General features: G+C 36.8%; 1 protein-coding gene and 2 long non-coding RNA genes across 8 annotated transcripts in view; 1 reads left to right on the top strand and 2 right to left on the bottom strand.

Annotated features, from left to right (window-relative positions):
* Positions 1 to 26,675, bottom strand: part of LOC309606203 — a 910,895-nt gene that overhangs the window by 710,090 nt on the left and 174,130 nt on the right. The gene's annotated exons all lie outside the window — the stretch shown is intronic.
* ALKBH8 (alkB homolog 8, tRNA methyltransferase) overlaps positions 185 to 26,675 on the bottom strand; it is an 87,244-nt gene continuing 60,753 nt past the window's right edge. For 2 of the 6 annotated variants that reach the window (XM_082342974.1, XM_082342973.1), the window contains 5 exons: positions 24,023 to 24,174; positions 15,489 to 15,530; positions 13,904 to 14,160; positions 2,349 to 2,498; positions 185 to 1,343 (listed from right to left, as the gene is read on the bottom strand). In XM_082342974.1, coding sequence (XP_082199100.1) covers positions 786 to 1,343; positions 2,349 to 2,498; positions 13,904 to 14,160; positions 15,489 to 15,530; positions 24,023 to 24,174 — 1,159 coding nt within the window. In that variant the 3' untranslated portion in view covers positions 185 to 785. Of the gene's footprint in view, positions 1,344 to 2,151; positions 2,225 to 2,348; positions 2,499 to 13,903; positions 14,161 to 15,488; positions 15,531 to 24,022; positions 24,175 to 26,675 lie in introns of all 6 variants that reach the window. The other 4 variants (XM_082342977.1, XM_082342975.1, XM_082342978.1 and 1 more) reach the window with 4 other exon arrangements.
* Positions 18,005 to 26,675, top strand: part of LOC309606206 — a 404,244-nt gene continuing 395,573 nt past the window's right edge. Inside the window, exon 1 of the long non-coding RNA XR_014231700.1 lies at positions 18,005 to 18,176. This is a non-coding gene — a long non-coding RNA (uncharacterized lncRNA). The remainder of the gene's footprint in view (positions 18,177 to 26,675) is intronic.

Consider the following 26,675-nt stretch of genomic DNA (forward strand, 5'->3'; position numbering starts at 1 on the left):
TAACTTTTTGTTCTCAGGTGAAACCCCCTCCTGTTTTTATTTTTTTCCACAACATTTATCACCCGTATCTGTTTGCTTATTGTCTGTCTTTCCTTCTAGAATGTAAGTCCATGAGGGCATGGCCTTTGTTTTTTTCTTGTTCACTGTTCCCCTTCCAGAACTTAAAATAGTAACTGGTACACAGTAGAGGTTCAATAAGTATTTACTGGATGAAAGTTCCTACATTAATATATGGGTACTATCCAAATGACTAAAATTTTACTGAGTACCTACTATGTGTCAAGCCCTGTGCTAGTAAGGTGTAGTGACAGAGTGGTTATCATCTATGATTTTACAGAGCTAACAATCACAGATAAAACTTCAGGCAATTTTCTACTGAACAGGAATATTTTCTTTATTATTGATAAAATGTTATGTGATTACTTCAGTAAGATTCTATATGATTTAGTTCATTTAGTAACACTTTATAAAAAAAGTTTATCTTCAAAATGCTGTGCTCTTACTTACCCTAGGATCCCAAATATTTCACAAACTACTTCAATCACTTTTAAAAACCATCCCTGTTACTCCCTATAGGAGAAGCCTACATTTATGGATTAAATGATGTCAGCAATAGTAGTAGACCAAATATTTCCTAACTAATCTCTACTTACAATTTCTCTCAGGCACTCTCCTTTGATACTTTTCCACACGGTTTCTCTTTAACTAATAATACAGGTAATTTAATCTCCTTTTTTAAAAAAAAGCTGAGCATTTATTCCCTGTATATATGTTCATAGAGATGATCAGACCTTTTGAAGAATCACACACCAGTTCCCCTGATCATAGTAACTTTGCAGTATGCTGATATTACTCAAAGTCTGGCAGGCAGCTTCCATTTCTCCCTCACAGAACACATGGTAGTAACGATGAAACACAGGACCTGGGTCATGGGATCCTAATGGTCCAAATGGCTCAATAGGCTTGCCCTTACCAGGATTTTCCTTAAGGTGCCAGGGAACCAGTACATCTTGAGAATGAAAAGAAGTCCTGTTAGTGTGAATAGGCAACTTGGAATTAGTAACTTCCCTTGAATTACATCCTCTATCCTGAAAGTCATTAATGGAGGGGACAGAAGGTGCTGAATCTTGATTGCCCACATCAGGCATCTGCTTCACAAGCAACTCTTGCACTGATGTATCACTGCTGATCTCCTCTTTCTTTCTTTGGCTAATTCTGTTTTCTCTAAGATACTTGGACTTCTTCTTATTATATTCTTGTTCCATTGCCCAAACATAGATGAGTGCCTTCCCACCAGGTCTTAGGAGTCGAACAAGTTCTTGGAGAGCTGCCACTCTACGCTCCTAGTTAAAACAAACAAAAAAATAAACAAAAAACCATATTGACATTTATCAATGAGAAAGAGATACAGAGAGGAAACAGGAAAATATAACTAACTATAGGACTATTTTCAATTAAGATGGACAGTACAGAAAATCAAACATAAAACAAATCTTAGAGTTTAAAAAAAGGGGGAAAAAAGGAGAATTTTGCTCTGCAATTGAGAGGAAAAAAAGTGTTGATAAACAGGGGAAAACTTTTTTTTCTTTCTGATAATAATACAGAGGCATAGAGGGTTTTCTGCTTTGTTTGAAATTCAGTTGAGATCATAAGATATACTGAAATGGCCAGGAACTCCAGCACAAAGGGATCTATAATGTTATTGCTTAGATTGGGGGAAACGAGTAACACCTAGGAATAATAAGATTTTTTTCCTATAAGAAAAATATAAAATGTGAAATTCACTTATTTTAAAATTAGAAGCAGAGTGACTAATTAAAAGCATCAGCATACTACTACCAGATAAATACCTGAGTTTTGAAAAAAAGAACAGGAAAAGAAGAAAAATAGAATGGGAAGAACATGAGACTCAGATGTCAGGAATGAGAGTGAGAGCCGAGAAAGCAAGATGGGAAACGGAAATAAAGAAGAAGCTCAGAGGCTGAGGAGACAGAGAGAATACTCAAGAGGCCTAGAGCTGATGATCTCTTAAAGTCTCTTACAGCTAAATTCTGTGAGTCTGTGGGTTTGAGCAAGACATTTAAAGATGAGTAAGACTCAGGTAGGAAAAAGGCAGAAATGTGCAGCAATAAATGCATAGTCTCATCAGACCTCTGCTTAAGTAATCACAGCTCCCATGTAACTCATCTCCATTCCACAGGCTTTCTTTAAAAACTGGGGTAAACTGTATGACAAGAAAAGAGAATGGAAAGAAAGGAAAAGCTAAAATGGGGTCCAAATCAGTAAAATCCACGAACATTTCCTGCCACTTAGTTACAAGTTCTTGGAGCAAGAAAGACAATACTTACTGCTGTAGCAAAATGGTGAATAACAGCAATGGAGATGCAAGCATCACAAGACCCACTGCGGATTGGTACTGCCAAAGCATCACAGACAAAGGCCTGATAATGCTTCTCTCTACAAATGTCCACAAGGTTTTGGCTATGATCACAGCCAATCTATAACAGATAAAGGAAGAATTTCAGAACAACTTGTTTAAATGTCATAAAATTATTAGACAGATTTCATATTCATTGTGAAAGGGTCTAAGACCATGATATTATAGGTTCTTACAGCCAGTACAAAGTCAGCTTATATAATTTACAGGGCAGCATTTATTACCTTAACAGGTATCAAACAGAATTCAACTCAGTGAATGGAAACAAAATAACTAGAATAAAAATAACAGTGGTGGAAATGGGAGGTCCTAATTGGCATCTAATTAATCACCACTCAGAATCTTGATCTTTTTGTAATATCATACTTTATTTTATTTTATATCTTATCGTATCTTATTTTCTGTGCCACGTGGCATGTGGGATCTTAGTTCCCTGACCAGGGATCGAACCCACGCCCCCTGCAGTGGAAGCGCAGAGTCTTAACCACTGGACCACCAGGGAAGTCCAATATCACACATTTTAAAATGGAAATTATTGCATAAACATAGACATTTAGTCTTTTGGGGGAAGCTACAAATAAGAGGTTCTAAGGTATCTCTTATTAGTATATAAACTATTCAGTAATGACCCAGATATCAGGAGGATGGCTTTTTTTCCTTCTTCTTTATACTTTTCAATATGTATTACTTGCACCATCATAAAATAAAATCTTCCCAAATAAAGTTAAATAATTTATTTCATTTTTTAAAGCCATTGAATCTTGTTCTGCTAAATACCTGAATTCAAAATTTGTAAAATGCTATTGAATTAAACCTTTTGGTATAACCAAACCATTCCATGGGAATGACAACACTGAAGGCAGCTGGCAGCATCCTTTCATCTCCCCGAGCAGCTGAGGCCTAACATGCCTTATGCATATGTCTGGTTCTGTGGCAAGTATTTGTGGGCTAGGACTGCCTATATTCTCTCTAGTTTTGTTGCTGTTTTTGTACACAGCTTTGCTGTTTAGTTCTAAAAATACCATATATAGAGAGAGACAGAAACAAAGACAGAGACAGAGAGAAAGAGAGAGTACACACAAGCTCGTGCAATGTGCACATATAAATTGAGGGAGGAATAGGAGGAGCTTAAAGAATGTTAAATCACTAATAATTATCTCCAGATATTTCTTCTTAACCTAATCTCTACAAGAGAGGAAAGATATGTATAAGTAGATATAAAGATATAAAGATATGTATAAGTAGATTTCATCTAACAGAAGTAGCCACCTCAGGTTTATATTTACTCATTTGAATTTTTGCTATAAGTAAGCATTGATCATTGCTAAGGGATCAGGGTTCCCTCAGTCCATCTGAGAATAAAGATATGAATCTTCATGTCAAAACAATTCTTATTAAGTCACACTGCCATGCCAGTCATACCTAATATGAATTTGCTCAGTTTCTCATAAATATTAAGTAGCTTCAGTATTCCAGCCCACAGCTGCATTAATATCTGAGGTATAATAAAAGGTACCAAGCTAGAAGTAAAGTATAGCGATATCATTTTGATATAATTTTAAGATGGAAAAGTACTAAGGGCCCATTAATAACAAAAGTGGCACAACTCCCACTTAATTGCTCCCTTTACCTGTATAAGATATATAACTGGCTATTACTTTTATTTATTTTCTTCCATATCTTATGCCAATAGTCACAATATCAAGATGACAGTACCACTCAAACAATATGCATATTATATTTTGGTCCTTGCCAGGTTTTATTACAATAAAATTCAGCTCATGGAAACAGAAGTTTCAAGTATGCCCAATTATTACAGATTGCTATACCTTGCTAAAAGTCAACAAGAAGAAATCCAATGTGCCTATCCCCAGAGATAGAGCTTGATAGTTACTCAGAGGAGGAAAGTTATTATCTGAGAATCACAGATAAAACAGAACAAGGAGAAGAGCAACCGAACAAAAACTAGAGAAAATTTCCTTCTTCTTCCTGCCAGACTCTTACAATTATTTGTACAGAGCACTCCTTTTCACCAACAAATGAAATCAGGGGCAATTTTAGTCATAAAGTACCAGGTCTAATGTAGTCCTGACTCATGCTTGGCTCAGTACTTTCACCTTTCACTTATTTTGCCTGAGTCTTCCATATACTATAGTCAAATCATCAGTATTTTTTTCTCTTCCTTTTCTATTTTTAAATTCCCTTAAGCTTTTATACCAAGGATAGTACCAGATATTTGAAATTCTCCCTAATAATGCTACATAATGTCAAAAACAGGACAGAAAATAGCTTATGTATAAATACTCATTAATGGTAAGGGACTCATGTAAAGCTACATATTTCTGTATGTGGGATGGAGATGAATGACAATAAAAACACATATTGGTTGGGCTTAAAATGTATACTTTATACTTGTATACAATTTTTAAAGTCTTCAACATAATATTAAATATGCAATTCTGGAAGTACTGGTAAAAATGAAAAAGTATCCAACTTAGTAATCAAACTAAACAAGGTTTTACTTTTCTCCTATTAAAGTATCAAAAATATTTCAAAACCAAAGTATACCACAGTGATAGCATTGTGATATAACTTCCTGTCATAAAGTGTTGTTGACAGTACAAATTGGCTAGACCAATTTTAAAAAGCAATTTGGCAAACCATTTTTTAAGGAAGATAAAAATGTTCACAATTTTTCACCCAATAATCATTCTTCAAAAAATTTATCCTAAGAAAATGATCCAAAATATGGAAAAAGGTAAACAGGCTAATGAAATTGCCTTTAATGAATACCCACCATATGTTAAAGCAGATTCTTTGTATTAATGTACTTAACTCTTGAGAGTGGTGGAGACAAGATGGTGGAGTAGAAGGACTTGAGTTCACCTCCTCTCACAAAAACACTAAAGTCCTCTCAAGAAAACACCAAAATCACAACTAATTGCTGAACAACAATCAACAAAAAAGATATTCTACATCCAAGGACAAAGAAGAAGCCACAATGAGACAGTAGGAGGGGCACATTTGCAGCACAATCAAACCCCATTCCTGTGGGTGGGTGACCCACAAACTGGAAAATATATCACAAAAGTTCTCCCACAGCAGTGAGAGTTCTGAGCCCCATGTCAGGATCCCCAGTCTAAGGGCCTGGTATTGGGAGGAGGAGCCCTCAGAGCATTTGGCTTTGAAGGCCAGCAGGGTTTGATTGCAGGAACTTCACAGGACTGGGGCAAACAGAAACTCCACTCTCAGAGGGTGCACACAAGGTTTCATTCACACCAAGACCCAGGGACTTGGTGACTTCATAGGAGCCTGGCCAGAACTACCTGCTGGTCTTGGAAGGTATCCTGGAGGGGTGGGGTGGGGTGGCGGCTGTGGCTCATTGTGGGAATAAAAACACTGGTGGCAGAGGTAGAGGTAGCAGGGAGTACTCATTGGTGTGAGATCTCCTGGAGGCCGTCATTTTGATACCAAGACCTGGCACTACCCAACAGCCTGTAGGCTCCAGTGCTGGGATGCCTCAGGCCAAACAACCAACAGGGAGGGAATACAGCCCCGCCCATCAGCAGATAGGCTGCCAAAACTCTTCCTGAGCCCACAGCTGCCTCTAAACACATCCTTGACATGGCCCTGCCCACCAGAGGGACAAGGCCCAGCTCCACCCACCAGTGGGCAGGCACCAGTCCTGCTGACCAGGAAGCCTGCACAACCCTCTAGACTAGCGTCACCCACCTATAATCCTGCTGCCTGCAGCCTACAATCTACAATCCTGCAGCCTGCAGAACAGAGATTGCAAACACAAAAAGTTAGACAAAGTGAGATGACAGAGAAATATGTTCGACACGAAGGAACAAGATAAAACCCTAGAAGTAAAGTGGAGATAGGCAATCTACCTGGAAAAGAATTCAGAGTAATGATAGTAAAGATGATCCAAAATCTGGGGAAAAGAATGGAGGCACAGACTGAGAAGATACTAGAAGTATTCAACAAAGATATAAAGAACAAACAAACAGAGGTGAACAATACGATAAGTAAAATGAAAAATACACTAGAAGGAATCAGTAGCAGAATAAATGAGGCAGAAGAACAGATAAGCAACTGGAAAGATAGAATGGTGGAATCACTGCCATGGAACAGAATAAAGAAAAAAGAATGAAAAGAAATGAGGACAATGTAAGAGACCTCTGGGACAACATTAAATGTACCAACATTCACATTATAGGGGCTCCAGAAGGAGAAGAGAGAGAGAAAGGACCTGACAAAATTATGGAAGAGATAATAGCTGAAAACTTTCCTGACACGGGAAAGGAAAAAGTCACCCAAGTACAGGAAGTGCAGAGAGTCCCATACAGGATAAACCCAAGGAGGAACATGCTGAGACACATATTAATCTACTTGACAAAAATTCAAGACAAAGAGAAAATATTAAAAGCAACAAGGGAAAAGCAAAAAATAACATACAAGGGAATCCACGTAAAGTTACAGATGATTTTTCAGCAGAAACTCTGCAAGCCAGAGGGGAGTGGCACAATATATTTAAAGTGATGAAAGGGAAAAACCTACAAACAAGAATATTCTACCCATCAAGGCCCTCGTTCAGACGTGACAGAGAAATCAAAAGCTTTACAGACAAGCAAAAGCTAAGAGAATTCAGCACCACCAGACCAGCTTTACAACAAATGCTAAAGGAACATCTCTAGGCAGAAAAGAAAAGGCCACAATTAAAAACAAGAAAATTACAAATGGGAAAGCTTACTGGTAAAGGCAAACATACAATAAAGGTAGGAAATCATCCACACACACACATATGATATCGAAAATCAGCAATTGTGAGGACAGTACAAATGCAGGATATTGGACATGCATTGGAAATTAAGAGACCACCAACTTAAAATAATCTTGTATATATACATACAGACTGCTATATCAAAAACTCAAAGTAACCGCAAACCAAAAGCCTACAATACTTACACACACCCAAAAGAAAAAGCAATCCAAACACAACACTAAAGACAGTCATCAAATCACAAAAGAGAACAAAAGAGGAAGGGAGGGTTCTTGAAAATATAAACAAAATTGATAAACCTTTATCCAGACTCATCAAGAAAAAAAGGAGAGGACTCAAATCAATAAAATTAGAAATGAAAAAGAAGTTACAACTGACACCACAGAAGTACAAAGGATCATAAGAAACTACTACAAGCAACTATATGCCAATAAAATGGACAACTTAGAAGAAATGGATGAATTCTTTAAAAGGTACAATCTCCCAAGACTGAATCAGGAAGAAATAGAAAATATGAACAGACCAATGACAAGTAATGAAATTGAAACTATGATTAAAAGCTCCCCAAAAACAAAAGTCCAGGACCAGATGGCTTCACAGGCGAATTCTATCAAACATTTAGAGAAGAGTTAACACCTATGCTTCTGAAACTATTTCCAAACATTGCAGAGGAAGGAACATACCCAACCTCATTCTACAAGGCCACCATCACCCTGATACCAAAACCATACAAAGGTACCACAAAAAAAGAGACTTACAGGTCAATATCACTGTTGAACATAAGCGCAGAAATTCTCAACAAAATACTAGCAATCAAAATTCAACAACACATTAAAAGGATCATATACCATGTTTCAAGTGGGATTTATCCCAGGAATGCAAGGATTTTTCAATATCCACAAATCAATCAGTGTGATTCACCGTATCAACAAATTGAAGAATAAAAACCATATGATAATCTCAATAGATGCAGGAAAAGCTTTCAACAAAACTCAACACCTATTTATGATAAAAACTCTCAAGAAAGTAGGCATAGAGGAAACTTACCTCAACATAACAGAGGCCATATATGACAAACCCACAGCCAACATCATTCTCAATGGTGAAGGACTGAAACCATTTCCTCTAAGATCAGCAACAAAAAAAGGTTATCCACTCTCTCCACTGTTATTCAACATAGTTTTGGAAGTTTTAGCGACAGCAATCAGAGAAGAAAAAGAAATAAAAGGAATCCAAATCAGAAAAGAAAAAGTAAAGCTGTCACTATTTGCAGATGACATGATGCTATACATAGAGAATCCTAAAGACTCTACCAAAAAGCTACTAGAGCTAATCAATGAATTTGGTAAAGTAGCAGGATACAAAATTAATGCACAGAAATCTCTTGCATTCCTATACACTAATGATGAAAAATCTGAAAGAGAAATTAAGGGAACACTCCCATTTACCACTGCAACAAAAAGAATTAAATACCTAGGAATAAACCTACCTAAGGAGACAAAGACCTGTATGCAGAAAACTATAAGACACTGATGAAATAAATTAAAGATGATACAAACAGATGGAGAGATATACCATGTTCTTGGATGGGAAGAATCAACATTGTGAAAATGACTCTACTACCCAAAGCAATCTACAGATTCAATGCAATCCCTATCAAACTACCAATGGCATTTTTCACAGAATTAGAACAAAAAATTTCAAAATTTGTATGGAAACACAAAAGACCCCAATAGCCAAAGCAATCTTGAGAAAGAAAAATGGAACTGGAGGAATCAGGCTCCCTGACTTCAGATTATACTACAAAGCTACAATAATCAAGACAGTATGGTAATGGCACAAAAACAGAAATACAGATCAATGGAACAGGATAGAAAGCCCAGAGATAAACCCACGCACATATGGTCACCTTAACTTTGATAAAGGAGGCAAGAATATACAATGGAGAAAAGACAGCCACTTCAACAAGTGGTGCTGGGAAAACTGGACAGCTACATATAAAAGAATGAAATTAGAACACTTCCTAACACCATACACAAAAATAAACTCAAAATGGATTAAAGACCTAAATGTGAGATAAAACTCTTAGAAGAAAACATAGGAAGAACACACTTTGACATAAATCACAGCAAGATCGTTTTTGACACACCTCCTAGAGAAATGGAAATAAAAACAAGAATAAACAAATGGGACCTAATGAAACCTAAAAGCTTTTGCACAGCAAAGGAAACCATAAACAAGACGAAAAGATAACCCTCAGAATGGGAGAAAATATTTGCAAATGAAGCAACTGATAAACGATTTATCATAAATGGGTGTTGAATTTTGTCAAAAGCTTTTTCTTCACCTATTGAGATGATCATATGGTTTCTCTCCTTCAATTTGTTAATATGGTTTATCAAATTGATTGATTTGTATTTACTGAAGTATCCTTGCATTCCTGGGATAAACCCCACTTGACCATGATGTATGATCCTTTTAATGTGCTGTTGGATTCTGTTTGCTAGTATTTTGTTGAGGATTTTTGCATCTATGTTCATCAGTGATATTGGCCTGTAGTTTTCTTTCTTTGTGACATCTTTGTCTGCTTTTGTTATCAGGTTGATGGTGGCCTTGCAGAATGAGTTTGGGAGTGTTCCTCCCTCTGCTATATTTTGGAAGACTTTGAGAAGAATAGGTGTTAGCTCTTCTCTAAATGTTTGATAGAATTCGCCTGTGAAGGCATCTGGTCCTCGGCTTTTGTTTGTTGGAAGATTTTTAATCACAGTCTCAATTTCAGTGCTTGTGACTGGTCTATTTATATTTTCTATTTCTTTCTGGTTCAGTCTCAGAAGGTTGTGCTTTTCTAAGAATTTGTCCATTTCCTCCAGGTTGTCCATTTTATTGGGATATAGTTGCTTGTAAGTAATCTCTCATGATCCTTTGTATTTCTGCAGTGTTAGTTGTTACTTCTCCTTTTTCATTTCTAGTTCTGTTGATTTGAGTCTTTTCCCTTTTTTGCTTGATGAGTCTGGCTAATGGTTTATCAATTTTGTTTATCTTCTCAAAGAACCAGTTTTTAATTTTATTGATCTTTGCTATTGTTTCCTTCATTTCTTTTTCATTTATTTCTAATCTGTTCTTTATGATTTCTTTCTTTCTGCGAACTTCGGGGTTTTTTTTCTTCTTTCTCTAATTGTTTTAGGTGTACAGTTAGATTGTTTATTTGAGATGTTTCTTGTTTCTTGAGGTAGGATTGTATTGCTATAAACTTCCCTCTTAGAACTGCTTTTGCTGCATCCCATAGGTTTTGGGTCGTCGTGTTTTCATTGTCATTTGTTTCTAGGTATTTTTTGATTTCCTCTTTGATTTCTCCAGTGATCTCTTGGTTATTTAGTAGTGTACTGTTTAGCCTCCATGTGTTTGTATTTTGTACAGATTTTTTCCTAATCTAGTCTCATAGAGTTGTGGTTGGAAAAGATATTTGATATGATTTCAATTTTCTTAAATTTACCAAGGCTTGATTTGTGACCCAAGATATGATCTATCCTGGAGAATGTTCCATGAGCACTTGAGAAGAAAGTGTATTCTGTTGTTTTTGGATGGAATGTGCTATAAATATCGATTAAGTCCATCTTGTTTAATGTATCATTTAAAGCTTGTTTCCTTATTTATTTTCATTTTGGATGATCTGTCCATTGGTGAAAGTGGGGTGTTAAAGTCCCCTACTATGATTGTGTTACTGTCAATTTCCCCTTTTATGGCTGTTAGCATTTGTCATGTAGTGAGGTGCTCCTATGTTGGGTGCATATTTATAATTGTTATATCTTCTTCTTGGATTGATCCCTTAATCATTATGTAGTGTCCTTCTTTGTCTCTTGTAATAGTCTTTATTTTAAAGTATCTTTTGTCTGATATGAGAATTGCTACTCCAGCTTTCTTTTGATTTACGTTTGCATAGAATATCTTGTTCCATCCCCTCACTTTCAGTCTGTATGTGTCCCTAGGTCCGAAGTGGGTCTCTTGTAGACAGCATATATACAGGTCTTGTTTTTAAGTATTTATCTAAGAAACACATTCGGACTGAGGGTACTCCAAGATCCATGCACAGAACATCACGTAGTGAATAAGCTAGACCAAGCTCTGGGTATGCACATCTCATCTATTATTGGTACAATTATAAAGGCAATAAGTTTCTTGAAGGTATAAAATCTTTCTTATAAAATTTAACTGAAAATAAAGCCAACAGCTAATGCTGATGCTAGGAATGATGGAGTCTAAATAAGAAATGTTTCTTAGCTAGAATATAGAAATTTTGAGTTAAAGAGCAGAAGAACAAGCTCATGCATAACTCAGATCAGATAAGAACAGATTCACCACATATACTTCTAAGAGAAATGAATAGTTGTTTATAAAACTATTTCCATGAGAGCCCAAGCCAGTATTTTTAAAATATACTTTGTAAAGGAAATTATATAAAATAGTGATACTAATAACTTTTTAAATTCTGAGACTATCTTAGATATACATTTGAATACCCAGAATGAATGTCTCAGGTCACATCCTCTCATGAATGTCAAGAAATGCACATATTTTCATGCTCAAAGATGGCTGTTCAAAATACACTCAAGTATCATTGCTCCATCCAGGTTGGAGCCTTAGCAGCTTAAAAAATTAGGTTTCTCTTTTATCATATATAATTCCATTTCTTGTATAATGAAAACCATAACTCCAACCAGACAAGTAGTTTTCATTCATTCATTGAACCACACCTACTGAGCCTTCCCTAGAGGTCAGACAATGGCAGTAGGTTCCAGGAAGAGCAGACAGGAAAGAACACTGCAGACTGCCACTGATAAAACGAATGTAGATTATGGAGAGTGAGTATACTTATGATTTTCTAATTCTTCTGGATATATTCCTTCTTGAATCAGCTTCAGGTTTTTGGTTCAGTTTATCAAGAAATCATTTTTCTTAACTGTAACAGGATAGTATTATCATATGACTAAGTCAGTGTGTTTGACTTCAACCTAGTTTCACTGTCACAATTGATACCTGACTAGACAAAACCACAGCTTATCATCAAGAAAGTGTAAAGGCAGAGCTTCCTGAGAAACATTTTTGGACAGTACCTTAAGATTAAAACATCAGAAGATATACTTTGTTTTAAGCTGTGGTTAGAGTTGTGACAAATCTGAAACCTATTTCCTCTTCAACATGAACAAACTTAATTCACTAGACCTTATTCTTTATAAACTAAAATTCAATTGTAAACATGATGACAATATATGAATACTTGTCTTATCTTGATGAAAAGCGATTCTTTTAAATGCCTCTTAATGCACAAAGTCTACCTTTCCTTTCCTCAATTGCAGTAGTACCGTTCTTTCTTCATGTAGGTGTACAATATCTAGGATGAGGTAAAAATAAAGATTACAAGCAACCTGATATACTATAACAGCCCATGAAGGTAGACTGCTCTCATTCTCCTTATATACTCCCCTTACTCTAGTCCTTCCTCCCCTAATCTTGAGAAAGGGAAGCTCCAGTCCTCACAGAGCAGTGTTGACACGAGTACTTACAACAATACACTAATGCAAGGAGAACTTCCTACTTCCTAGCACAGCAGAGAAAAAAGTGATCCATTAGAAAAGGAAATTATAGGGCTTCCCTGGTGGTGCAGTGGTTGAGAATCTGCCTGTCAATGCAGAGGACACGGGTTTGAGCCCTGGTCTGGGAAGATCCCACATGCTGCGGAGCAACTAGGCCCATGAGCCACAACTACTAAGTCTGCGCGTCTGGAGCCTATGCTCTGCAACAAGAGAGGCCACGATAGTGAGAGGCCCGCACAATGCGATGAAGAGTGGCCCCCGCTTGCTGCAACTAGAGAAAGCCCTCGTACAGAAACAAAGACCCAACACAGCCAAAAATAAACAATAAATAAATAATAAATAAATTTTTCAAAAAAAGAACAAAGCCCAAGATAACTGGTTTTTAAATGCTTTTCTTCCCAGGGTACATTAGCTGATATCTGGAGACATTTAAAAAAAAAAGAAAAGAAAAGGAAATTATAACAACTGAAAACAGAAACTTTGGCATCAGAGAGAAGTGGGTTAAGTCCTAGGTCTAGCACTATAACCTTGGTCAAATTTTTAATCTACTTGAGGTTTAATTTTCCCAACAGTAAGACAACAATAAATACTAACCTTTTTTTTTCTATTATGAGTAAAAGAACACTAGATTTGGAGTCATAAGGCACGGGTTCAAGTTCCAGCTATATCCTCTAATAATATAACACCAAGGAAGTAATATAACCTCTGTGAGCCTCAGTTTCTTCATTTATAAAAGATGGATAAAAATATCTGCTTTATACTTCTCATACTTACAAGGAACTAGGAAAGAAAATGGTTTCTATAAAAATCCTTTATAACCTGTAAAGAGTTTTATAAATATAAGATAGCTTTACTGATAAAATAATCTTCTTAGAAAGCAAAATCTGAAGGGACCAAAAAAAAACTGCAAATAATGGCATGCCCATAAATTTCTAGAGGAATAAAAAAGAATGGGAGTGTTCATTAATTTTCAACCTGTTGGTTACAATTTTCTGCAGTGACCTAAAAACACAGCATTATATCATGATGAAGGTGATAATAACCCTTACAAATAAAGCAAAAACAAAGCCAGAAGCAACAATTACTTGCCATATATAACTCCTTATTGATGCCAAGATACTTTCCATTTCCACATCCAATATCAGCAACTAATGAACCACTTGGCAAAGCTTTCAAAAACTCCACAATGTGTGGCCAAGGGGTATGTCTCGTGCTGCTAAAGTGTCTAGCAATTTCTTCATAAACTTGATGGACATATTCTTGCTCCAGTTGTGAGGCTTCTTTATCACTCTCTGGAAATGATGTGGGAGTCTCCTTCATCTGGCTGTCACAGACCAAAGGGTAACCTAATGAATAAAAGAAAGCAATATAAACCATTTACTTATTTGTTTGTTTTTTAAACTTATTTTTTGGCCGCACCACGTGGCATGTGGGATCTTAGTTCCCTGACCCGGGATTGAATCTAAGCCCCCTGCATTGGAAGCATGGAGTCTTAACCATTGGACCACCAGGGAAGTCGCTAAACCATTATTGTTATCCAAATGTTTCATAAGGTATGATTGTTTTATCAAAAGAAAAAGCAAATCAATCCACGTTTGATGACTAGGGTTAAGTAGGCTCTGATTTATCAGTTAAAAAAAGTAGTTCTTGGGAGGTCTGGGCAAGATGGCGGAAGAGTAAGATGCAGAGATCACCTTCCTCCCCACAGATAAATCAGAAATACATCTACACGTGGAACTGCTCCTATAGAACACCCACTGAACGCTGGCAGAAGACGTCAGACCTCCCAAAAGGCAAGAAACTTCCCATGTACCTGGGTAGGGCAAAAGAAAAAAGAAATAACAGAGACAAAAGAATAGGGACGGGACCTGCACCAGTGGGAGGGAGCTGTGAAGGAGGAAAGGTTTCCACACACTAGGAAGCCCCTTCGCGGGCGGAGACTGTGGGTGGCGGAGGGGGAAGCTTCAGAGCCATGGAGGAGAGCACAGCAACAGGGGTGCGGAGGGCAGAGTGGAGAGATTCCCGCACACAGGAGTGGTGCCGAGCAGCACTCACCAGCCCGAGAGGCTTGTCTGCTCACCCACTGGGGCAGGCGGGGGCTGGGAGCTGAGGCTCGGGCATCAGTCGGATCCCAGGGAGAGGACTGGGGTTGGCAGTGTGAACGCAGCCTGAAGGGGTTAGCGCACCACAGCTAGCCGGTAGGGAGTCCGGGACAAAGTCTGCAGCTGCCAAAGAGGCAAGAGACTTTGTCTTGCCTCTTTGTTTCCTGGTGCGCAAGGAGAGGGGATTCAGAGCGCCGCCTAAACGAGCTCCAGAGATGGGCGCGAGCCGCAGCTATCAGCATGGACCCCAGAGATGGGCATGAGACGCTAAGGCTGCTGCTGCCACCACCAAGAATTCTGTGTGCGAGCACAGGTCACTATCCACACTGCCCCTCCTGGGACCTGTGCAGCCCGCCACTGCCAGGGTCCCGAGATCCAGGGACAACTTCCCCGGGAGAACGCATGGCGCACCTCAGGCTGCTGCAACGTCACACAAGCCTCTGCCGCTGCAGGCTCACCCCGCATCCGTACCCCTCCCTCCCCCGGGCCTAAGTGAGCCAGAGCCCCCGAAGCAGCTGCTCCTTTAACCCCGTCCTGTCTGAGCGAAGAACAGACGTCCCCAGGCAACCTACACGCAAAGGCAGGTCCAAATCCAAAGCTGAAACCCGGGAGCTGTGCGAACAAAGAAGAGAAAGGGAAATTTCTCCCAGCAGCCTCAGAAGCAGCGGATTAAAGCTCCACAAACAACTTGATGTACCTGCATCTGTTGAATACCTGAATAGACAACGAATCATCTCAAATTGAGAAGGTGGACTTTGGGAGCAGGATGTATTATTTTTTTCCCCTTTTCCTCTTTTTGTGAGTATATACGTGTATGCTTCTGTGTGAGATTTTGTCTGTATAGCTGTGTTTTCACCATTTGTCCTAGGGTTCAGTGTGTCCATTTTTTTTTTTTTTAACTTAAAAAAAGGTTTTTTTCTTAATAATTTTTTTCTTTTTTTTTTATAATAGCTTTATTTTATTTTATTTTATTTTATTTTATCCTCTTTCTTTCTATTTTTTCTCCCTTTTATTCTGAGCCATATGGATGAAAGGTTCTTGGTGCTCCAGCCAGGCATCAGGGCTGTGCCTCTGAGGTGGGAGAGCCAACTTCAGGACACTGGTCCACAAGACACCTCCCAACTCCATGTAATACCAAACGGTGAAAATCTCTCAGAGATCTCCATCTCAACACCGAGACCCAGCTTCACTCAACAACCAGTATGCTACAGTGCTGGATACCTTATGCTAAACAACTAGCAAGACAGGAATACAGCCCCATCCATTAGCAGAGAGGCGCCTAAAATCATAATAAGGCCACAGACATCCCCAAACACACCACCAGACGTGGACGTGCCCACCAGAAAGACAAGATCCAGCCTCATCCACCAGAACACAGGCACTAGTCCCCTCCACCAGGAAGCCTACACAACCCACTGAACCAACCTTAGCCACTGGGGACAGACACCAAAAACAACAGGAACTACGAACCTGCAGCCTGTGAAAAGGAGACCCCAAACACAGTAAGATTAGCAAAATGAGAGGACAGAAAAACACACAGCAAATGAAGGAGCAAGGTAAAAACACACTAGACCTAACAAATGAAGAGGAAATAGGCAGGCTACCTGAAAAAGAATTCAGAATAATGACAGTAAAGATGATCCAAAATCTCGGAAATAGAATAGACAAAATGCAAGAAACATTTAACAAGGACGTAGAAGAACTAAAGAGGAACCAAGCAATGATGAAAAACACAATAAATGAAATAAAAAATATTCTAGAAGGGATCAATAGCAGAATAAATGAGGCAGAAGAACGGGTAAGTGACCTGGAAGATAAAATAGTGGAAATAACTACTGCAGAGCAGAATAAAGAAAAAAGAATGAAAAGAACTGAGGACAATCTCAGAGACCTCTGGGACAACATTAAACGCACAAACATTCGAATTATAGGGGTCCCAGAAGAAGAAGAGAAAAAGAAAGGGACTGAGAAAATATTTGAAGAGATTATAGTTGAAAACTTCCCTAATATGGGAAAGGAAATAGTTAATCAAGTCCTGGAAGCACAGAGAGTCCCATACAGGATAAATCCAAGGAGAAACACGCCAAGACACATATTAACCAAACTATCAAAAATTAAATATAAAGAAAACATATTAAAAGCAGCAAGGGAAAAACAGCAAATAACACACAAGGGAATCTCCATAAGGTTAACAGCTGATCTTTCAGCAGAAACTCTGCAAGCCAGAAGGGAGTGGCAGGATATACTTAAAGTGATGAAGGAGAAAAACCTACAACAAAGATTACTCTACCCAGCAAGGATCTCATTCAGATTTGATGGAGAAATTAAAACCTTTACAGACAAGCAAAAGCTGAGAGAGTTCAGCACCACCAAACCAGCTTTACAACAAATGTTAAAGGGACTTCTCTAGGCAAGAAACACAAGAGAAGGAAAACACCTATAATAACAAACCCAAAACATTTAAGAAAATGGGAATAGGAACATACATATCAATAATTACCTTAAACGTAAATGGATTAAATGCTGCCAGCAAAAGAAACAGACTGGCTGAATGGATACAAAAACAAGACCCGTATATATGCTGTCTACAAGAGACCCACTTCAGACCTAGGGACACATACAGACTGAAAGTGAGGGGATGGAAAAAGATATTCTATGCAAATAGAAATCAAAAGAAAGTTGGAGTAGCAATTCTCATATCAGACAAAATAGACTTTAAAATAAAGACTATAACAAGAGACAAAGAAGGACACTACATAATGATCAAGGGATTGATCCAAGAAGAAGATATAACAATTGTAAATATTTATGCACCCAACATAGGAACGGCAAATACTAACAGCCATAAAAGGGGAAATCGACAGTAACACAATCATAGTAGGGGACTTTAACACCCCACTTTCACCAATGGACAGATCATCCAAAATGAAAATAAATAAGGAAACAAGCTTTAAATGATACATTAAACAAGATGGACTTAATTGATATTTATAGAACATTCCATCCAAAAACAAGAGAATACACTTTCTTCTCAAGTGCTCATGGAACATTCTCCAGGATAGATCATATCTTGGGTCACAAATCAAGCCTTGACTGAATGTCAATATTATGACATAGTATGAGTGTGTTTCATGTTTGGTAATTGCAATCATTGTTGCTTTTGTTGTGGTCATCCATGTACAATGCTTGGTGTCAGTCTATTTATCTCTTGTAAAAATAAAATACAGTGTATGTGTGTGAAAAAAAAAAATCAAGCCTTGGTAAATTTAAGAAAATTGAAATCATATCAAGTATCTTTTCCAACCACAATGCTATGAGATTAGATATCAATTACAGGAAAAGATCTGTAAAAAATACAAACACGTGGAGGCTACACAATACACTACGTAATAACGAAGTGATCACTGAAGAAATCAAAGGGGAAATCAAAAAATACCTAGAAACAAATGACAATGGAGACACGACGACCCAAAACCTATGGGATGCAACAAAAAGCAGTTGTAAGAGGGACGTTTATAGCAATACAAGCCTACCTCAAGAAACAGGAAACATCTCAAATAAACAACCTAACCTTGCACCTAAAGCAATTAGAGAAAGAAGAACAAAAAACCCCCAAAGATAGCAGAAGTAAAGAAATCATAAAGATCAGATGAGAAAGAAATGAAGGAAACAATAGCAAAGATCAATAAAACTAAAAGTTGGTTCTTTGAGAAGATAAACAAAACAGATAAACCATTAGCCAGGTTCATCAAGAAAAAAAGGGAGAAGACTCAAACGAATAGAAATAGGAATGAAAAAGGAGAAGTAACAACTGACACTGCAGAAATACAAACAATCATGAGAGATTACTACAAGCAACTCTATGCCAATAAAATGGACAACCTGGAAGAAATGGACAAATTCTTAGAAATGCACAACCTGCCGAGACTGAACCAGGAAGAAATAGAAAATATGAACAGACCAATCACAAGCACTGAAATTGAAACTGTGATTAAAAGCCTTCCAACAAACAAAAGCCCAGGACCAGATGGCTTCACAGGCGAATTCGATCAAACATTTAGAGAAGAGCTAACACCTATCCTTCTCAAACTCTTCCAAAATATTACCGAGTGAGGAATACTACCCAACTCATTCTACGAGGCCACCATCACCCTGATACCAAAACCAGACAAAGATGTCACAAAGAAAGAAAACTACAGGCCAATATCACTGATGAACATAGATGCAAAAATCCTCAACAAAATACTAGCAAACAGATTCCAATAGCACATTAAAAGGATCATACACCATGATCAAGTGGGGTTTATTCCAGGAATGCAAGGATTCTTCAATATATGCAAATCAATCAATGTGATACACCATATTAACAAATTGAAGGAGAAAAACCATATGATCATCTCAATAGATGCAGAGAAAGCTTTTGACAAAATTCAACACCCACTTATGATAAAAGCCCTGCAGAAAGTAGGCATAGAGGGAACTTTCCTCAACATAATAAAGGCCATATATGACAAACCCACAGCCAACATTGTCCTCAATGGTGAAAAACTGAAACCATTTCCACTAAGATCAGGAACAAGACAAGGTTGCCCACTCTCACCACTATTATTCAACATTGTTTTGGAAGTGTTAGCCACAGCAATCAGAGAAGAAAAAGAAATAAAAGGAATCCAATTCAGAAAAGAAGAAGTAAAACTGTCTCTGTTTGCAGATGACATGATACTATACATAGAGAATCCTAAAGATGCTACCAGAAAACTACTAGAGCTAATCAATGAATTTGGTAAAGTAGCAGGATACAAAATTAATGCACAGAAATCTCTTGCATTCCTATACACTAATGATGAAAAATCTGAAAGTAAAATTAAGAAAACACTCTCATTTACCATTGCAACAAAAAGAATTAAATATCTAGGAATAAACCTACCTAAGGAGACAAAAGACCTGTATGCAGAAAATTATAAGACACTGATGAAAGAAATTAAAGATGATACAAATAGATGGAGAGATATACCATGTTCTTGGATTGGAAGAATCAACATTGTGAAAATGACTCTACTATCCAAAGCAATCTACAGATTCAATGCAATCCCTATCAAACTACCACTGGCATTTTTCACAGAACTAGAACAAAAAATCTCACAATTTGTATGGAAACACAAAAGACCCCGAATAGCCAAAGCAATCTTGAGAACGAAAAATGGAGCTGGAGGAATCAGGCTCCCTGACTTCAGACTATACTACAAAGCTACAGTAATCAAGACAGTTCGGTACTGGCACAAAAACAGAAACATAGATCAATGGAACAGGATAGAAAGCCCAGAGATAAACCCACACACATATGGTCACCTTATCTTTGATAAAGGAGGCAAGCATATACAGTGGAGAAAAGACAGCCTCTTCAATAAGTGGTGCTGGGAAAACTGGACAGGTACATGTAAAAGAATGAAATTAGAACACTCCCTAACACCATACACAAAAATAAACTCAAAATGGATTAAAGACCTAAATGTAAGGCCAGACACTATCAAACTCTTAGAGGAAAACATAGGCAGAACACTCTATGACATAAATCACAGCAAGATCCTTTTTGACCCACCTCCTAGAGAAATGGAAATAAAGATAAAAATAAACAAATGGGACCTAATGAAACTTAAAAGCTTTTGCAAAGCAAAGGAAACCATAAACAAGTCCAAAAGACAACCCTCAGAATGGGAGAAAATATTTGCAAATGAAGCAACTGACAAAGGATTAATCTCCAAGATTTACAAGCAGCTCATGCAGCTCAATAACAAAAAAACAAACAACCCAATCCAAAAATGGGCAGAAGACCTAAATAGACATTTCTCCAAAGAAGATATACAGATGGCCAACAAACACATGAAAGGATGCTCAACGTCATTAATCATTAGAGAAATGCAAATCAAAACTACAATGAGATATCATCTCACACTGGTCAGAATGGCCATCATCAAAAAATCTACAAACAATAAGTGCTGGAGAGGGTGTGGAGAAAAGGGAACACTCTTCCACTGTTGGTGGGAATGTAAATTGATACAGCCACTATGGAGAACAGTATGGAGGTTCCTTAAAAAACTAAAAATAGAGCTACCATACGACCCAGCAATCCCACTACTGGGCATACACCCTTAGAAAACCATAATTCAAAAAGAGTCATGTACCAAAATGTTCATTGCAGCTCTATTTACAATAGCCAGGACATGGAAGCAACCTAAGTGTCCATCATCAGATGAATGGATAAAGAAGATGTGGCACATATATACAATGGAATATTACTCAGCCATAAAAAGAAACGAAATGGAGTTATTTGTAGTGAGGTGGATGGAGTAAGAGTCTGTCATACAGAGTGAAGTAAGTCAGAAAGAGAAAAACAAATACAGTATGCTAACACATATATATGGAATCTAAGGAAAAAAAAAAAAAGGTCATGAAGAACCTAGTGGCAAGACGGGAATAAAGACACAGACCTACCAGAGAATGGACTTGAGGATATGGGGAGGGGGAAGGGTAAGACGTGACAAAGAGAGAGAGTGGCATGGACATATATACACTACCAAACGTAAAATAGATAGCTAGTGGGAAACAACCACATAGCACAGGGAGATCAGCTCTGTGCTTTGTGACCACCTAGAGGTGTGGGATAGGGAGGGCAGGAGGGAGGGAGATGCAAGAGGGAAGAGATATGGGAACATATGTATATGTATAACTGATTCACTTTGTTATAAAGCAGAAACTAACACACCATTGTAAGGCAATTATACTCCAATAAAGATGTTAAAAAAAAAAAAAAGTAGTTCTTACCTAGCAAGTCCAATTATGTATGTGAGGGGTCTAATATAAGAAGGGGTAAATCCATTTGAAACAAAATAAGACTGTATTTCTGCATGCCTTATAATGCAGATGCCTATTTCATCTTGGGATTAAGGGTCCTCTTATTCAGGAAAGCATCTTGATGGGCCTGGCGTAACCAGAAGAAATTTAGCAATTAACAGGATTTAAGGTTTTTGTCTTGGTAGGAGTTCTGGGGACCCTAGGACTCTCAGAAGAAGAACCAGACCTAGAAACAAAGTGTGATTCGGTAATAATCACAAGATCTAATGAATACTGTTTGAAGCAGTTTACATATATTTTCTCAATCCTCACAGTAACACTATGAATAGGTATTATTCATATAACCTATGAATAGGTACTATTACATTCATTTTACAGATGAGGAAACTGACTCACGGAATATTAAATAATGATCCTAAAGTGACAAAGATGGTAAGTCATAGAGTCAAGATTTGAACCCTGGCAGTGGAGACTCCTGAATCCACATTCTCAATGACTACACTGTGTTGCCTCCTTCAAAAGAATGAGCAAATCCTAAGGAGAACACCAGCAAGTAGAAAAGATGACAGAGGAAATTTAGGATACAATGTCTCAAATTAATTTTGAAGTGTTCCCTGTTCTCTGCAATAACGTCTAATATTCATTTCAAATCCTTGCCTTTTCTCGGCTATGCTATAATTTCCCTTTGTCTTCAGCCAGTCTGTGGCACACAACATCTTTTTTATGGGTAGCATACTAGAGAATAAAGGAAGAAGTAGTGTTCCCAGAGAAACCACAGACAAGACTTAGCAATAATTAGAAATCATGTGGCAGCAAAGAATTGATGGCTTCAGGAATTTTCCCTAAATATAACTAGAAGATTCCAAACCTTGAATGGGAGTGGAACTATCTAGTCCCTACTAATGTGTAAAGTGAAGCTCTAAATACTTTATGTAGACATTTAAGAAAAGGGTAGCCCCAGAAAGCCTGAGAGCTCTAAAACATACATGTGGAAACAGATGGGTTACATTATGTTGGTTACATCAGAATTACAATTACACTACAATATACATTACAATTATCTTAAACTGGTCTTGCTAAAAATTTTATTCTCTTGGAAATTATGAACATCTCAGTTATGTAAAGGGAGGATCACTTAAATCCACAAATTTTGACCAAAAGTATCCAAAAGATGGCCTTGAACTTTAAAAAAATCTGTAAACTGAATATACAATCAGAGCTTCTTATAGCATCTCTTAAATTAATGCCCATAACAAAAAAACATTTGCATAAGAAAACTAACTTGTCTCTTCTACTAAATTTCAAGTTCCTTGAGAACAAGAGCCATGCTTCATTTTTCTATACTTTGTAAAGCTACTGGCAGTGTTAGACATTCATCAAATACTAAATAAATATTTTTTAATCGATAAAAAAAATTTTGTTTTTAAGTCCTCAATGACACTTTTAACAAAAGAAACAAAAACCTGTTAAAACCTATTTTAAGCTTCACTAACATGAAGATATCAAATATGAAGATTCCAAGTTTCCTAACAGAATATCTTATACATATAATAAAGATTTTTAATTTAAAATGTTTTTAAGATGACTAAATCCAAAAGCTCCTGCTAAGATACCACCCATAACTGAAACCACCAGGATGTTAAAAGCTCATAACATCACTGTCATTATAAAATATTACTTATAAAACACAAGGGGTTTTTATTTGAGTCCAAGAAATACAGGTCATGATGCACTTATACAGACAATTCAAAACAGCATCCTCTACAAGTTTTTGAGCACTCCTTTCCAAGCTGACTAAAACAAACACTGTTTATCCCCCTAAAGTTATCCACTTACTATAGAACAATTTGTCATCTCCAACATCCCTGTTAGGTTAATGAGAAGTAATTGAGAAATGTAACAAGCTGTTTCCAAAAAAACTTATTTTTGTACAAGTGATATTTTAATGCCCCCAAACTGTAGTATTCTTAACCATGACTACAATAAATAAAATATTTATTTAGACTTAAACTATGCTCAAGTACTATGTTTGAGGAAAATAAAGATGAGTAAGATGCAGTCCCTGCCCTCAAGGAATATAAACTTAACCACGGGGGTGGTTAAGAAAAGTATATGTAAGTACAATACAAGTCAGAACACGGGAAATGCCATTAGAGGAGTTAAGACAAAGCTCTTCTCAGTTCTTATGGGACTTTAAAAGATTTTCATAGTAGATTTACTCCATTTTACAGGAGAACCAAAATTATATACTTACTACAATTACAAGGTGTTTGCCTCACTTTCCTAAAGGTAAATGATGTCCGTATTCCCCTCTTGCTTAAAGTTAAGTCTTCAACATCTCCGGTGATAATTCCACTTTTGTGACCCCTGGACGCTTGAACAGTATCAAATTTTCTGGGTGTGATTCTAAAAACAACAGTCAAATTAGTTTATTTAACACTGTATTCAGAAAAATATTTCAGGTCCTTTAAAAATATTAAGCAAATAGAGTAAATCTAGAAGAATTTATTGCAAATATCTATTGGATTCCCTGAATTGCTAAGCATTGTGGAAAAAAAACAAGGAAATAGAAGTCTTTGTCTCTTAGGAAATTATCTCCAGGGTAATCATTTACAGCTAACAAACTATGCAAGGGGGAAAAATAGAACAATAACAAATGCTTAATTAATACCAATGTCAAGGAAGAAAAAACAAGAAACAGATGGGACAAAGAGGAAACAGATAGTAAATTTAAATCCAATTATCAGTAATGTTAAATGTAAAAGGACTTTAAATCCAATTAAAGAACAAAGAATTTCAGATTGGATGTTTTTAAAAATCCAACTATATGCTGATTACAAGAGACACACCTTATAAATAAGGACAGAGAATGGTTGAAAAATGATAGAAAAAAAGATACAACATACAAAAAACAAATATTTTGCATATACCTAGCAAAACCAAAAGAAAAGTGGTATAGCTATACTAATCATACAAAGTAGACTTTAAGGCAATAAGTATTAATAGAGATAAAAAGGAACATTTCATAATGATAACAGGGTCAATCCAACGGAAAAATATTATGTAAAAACCCTATATATTTGTATGCACCTAACTAATAGCACAGCCTCAAAATATATAAAGCAAAAAGTGAAAACAAAATCTAAAAGGAGAAATAGACAAATACATAATTATCACTGGAATTTCTAATGTATCTTTCTTAGTAAGTGAAATCTATCTGCAAGTCAAGGACATCAACATCAGAAAACAACAGATAATGGAACAAAAAAGTATATGATTGACATAGATAAAATAAGTAAAACAAAGATTGAAAACTAAAGACAGAAAAGTACAAGTCATTGTAGATTATAAGAAAGTTTAAAGGGAATCTTGGAAGTAAGATCAAATATTTGAATGGGGAAAAAGGAATCATTTAGTAAGAAAATATGGCCTTTTCAAATTAAATTTATAGAGTGAAATGCACAGATCTTAAGTGTACAGTTCAATGAATTTTGACAAATGCACACAACCATGTATCCACCAACCCAATCAAGACAATTACCCAAGGAAATTCCCTCGTGCCCTTTTCCAGTCAGTATTTCCCCCCTTCAAAGCAGTGACTATTCTGACTTCTATCCATATAGTTCTGCCTGTTCTTGAATTTCATATATAGTTGGCACTATTTTGTATCTGGTTTTGTCCATTGAACATAATTTTGGGATTTAGCCATGTTGTTGTGTGTTTCAGCAGTTCACTGTTTTTCTTTAATCACTGAGTAAAATTTCATTATATGAACATGCCATTATTTATCCAAAATCTCCTGTTTATTGATATTTGGCATTCTTAGTTTGGGACTATTACAAATAAAGCGTATACACATCTTTTTCAGATATATACTTTTATTACTCTTGGGAAAATACCTAAGAGTGAAATTGGTGGGTCATAGTGTAAGAAACTACCAGTTTTCCAAGATGGTTGCACATAATTTTACACTCCCACCAGCAACATATGAGAGTTTCAGGGTGCTTGACATTCTCACCAACACTTGGTATTGTCTAAGTTTTAAATGTTAGTCATTTTAGCAAGTAGCAAGTGATATGAAATTTCAGTTATAATTTGTATTTCTCTGATGACTAATGATATTGTGTTTCTTTTCATGTGTTTTTTAGCCATTCATAGATCCTTCTGGTAAAGGATCTGTTCAAATCTTATACCCAGTCTTTTGTTAGATATATGTATTGTGGATATTTTTTCCCCCATGTATAGCCTGACTTTTCATTTTCTTAATGCTGTCTTCTGATAAGCAGAAGTTTTAAATTTTGATGCAGTTATTTTGTCTTCTTTTTCTTTTACAGTGTTCTGAAACCTTTCTAAAAAAAACTGCCTACCCCAGAGCTGCAAAAGTATCCAGGTCAGCAGCCTGGTGGGAAGGTGAGAGTGTCCCAGGCTGCCCTGTGTTTAAAAAAACAAAACAAAACAAAAATAAAAATAAACTTATAGATACAGAAAACAGATTGGTGGTTGTGGGGTGTGTGGGGTGGGGTGAAGTCGGGTGGGGGAATGTGTGTGAAATGGTAAATGTGGTCAAAAGGTATAAACTTCCCGTAATAAAGTAAATAAGTCTGGGTGTTGTAATGGTGTCTATAGTTAATAATACTGTATTGCATATTTGATAGTTGCTAAGAGAGTATATCATAAAAGTTCCCAATAAAAGAAAAAAAAATTTGTAACTGTGTGGTGATGGATGTTAACTAGACTTATTGTGTTGACCGTTTTGCAATATATACATAGAGAGAATCAGTATGCTGTACATCTGAAACTAATACAATGTTATATATAAATAAAATCTCAATTAAAAAATCAGAATTTCCAGGCTGACAGCTTCTGAAACTGTTTACTTTTGAAACTAATTAATTCCGAGTATTGGA

This window comes from Balaenoptera borealis (assembly GCF_965194805.1).
Source record: "Balaenoptera borealis genome assembly, chromosome: 11".
Taxonomy (NCBI): domain Eukaryota; kingdom Metazoa; phylum Chordata; class Mammalia; order Artiodactyla; family Balaenopteridae; genus Balaenoptera; species Balaenoptera borealis.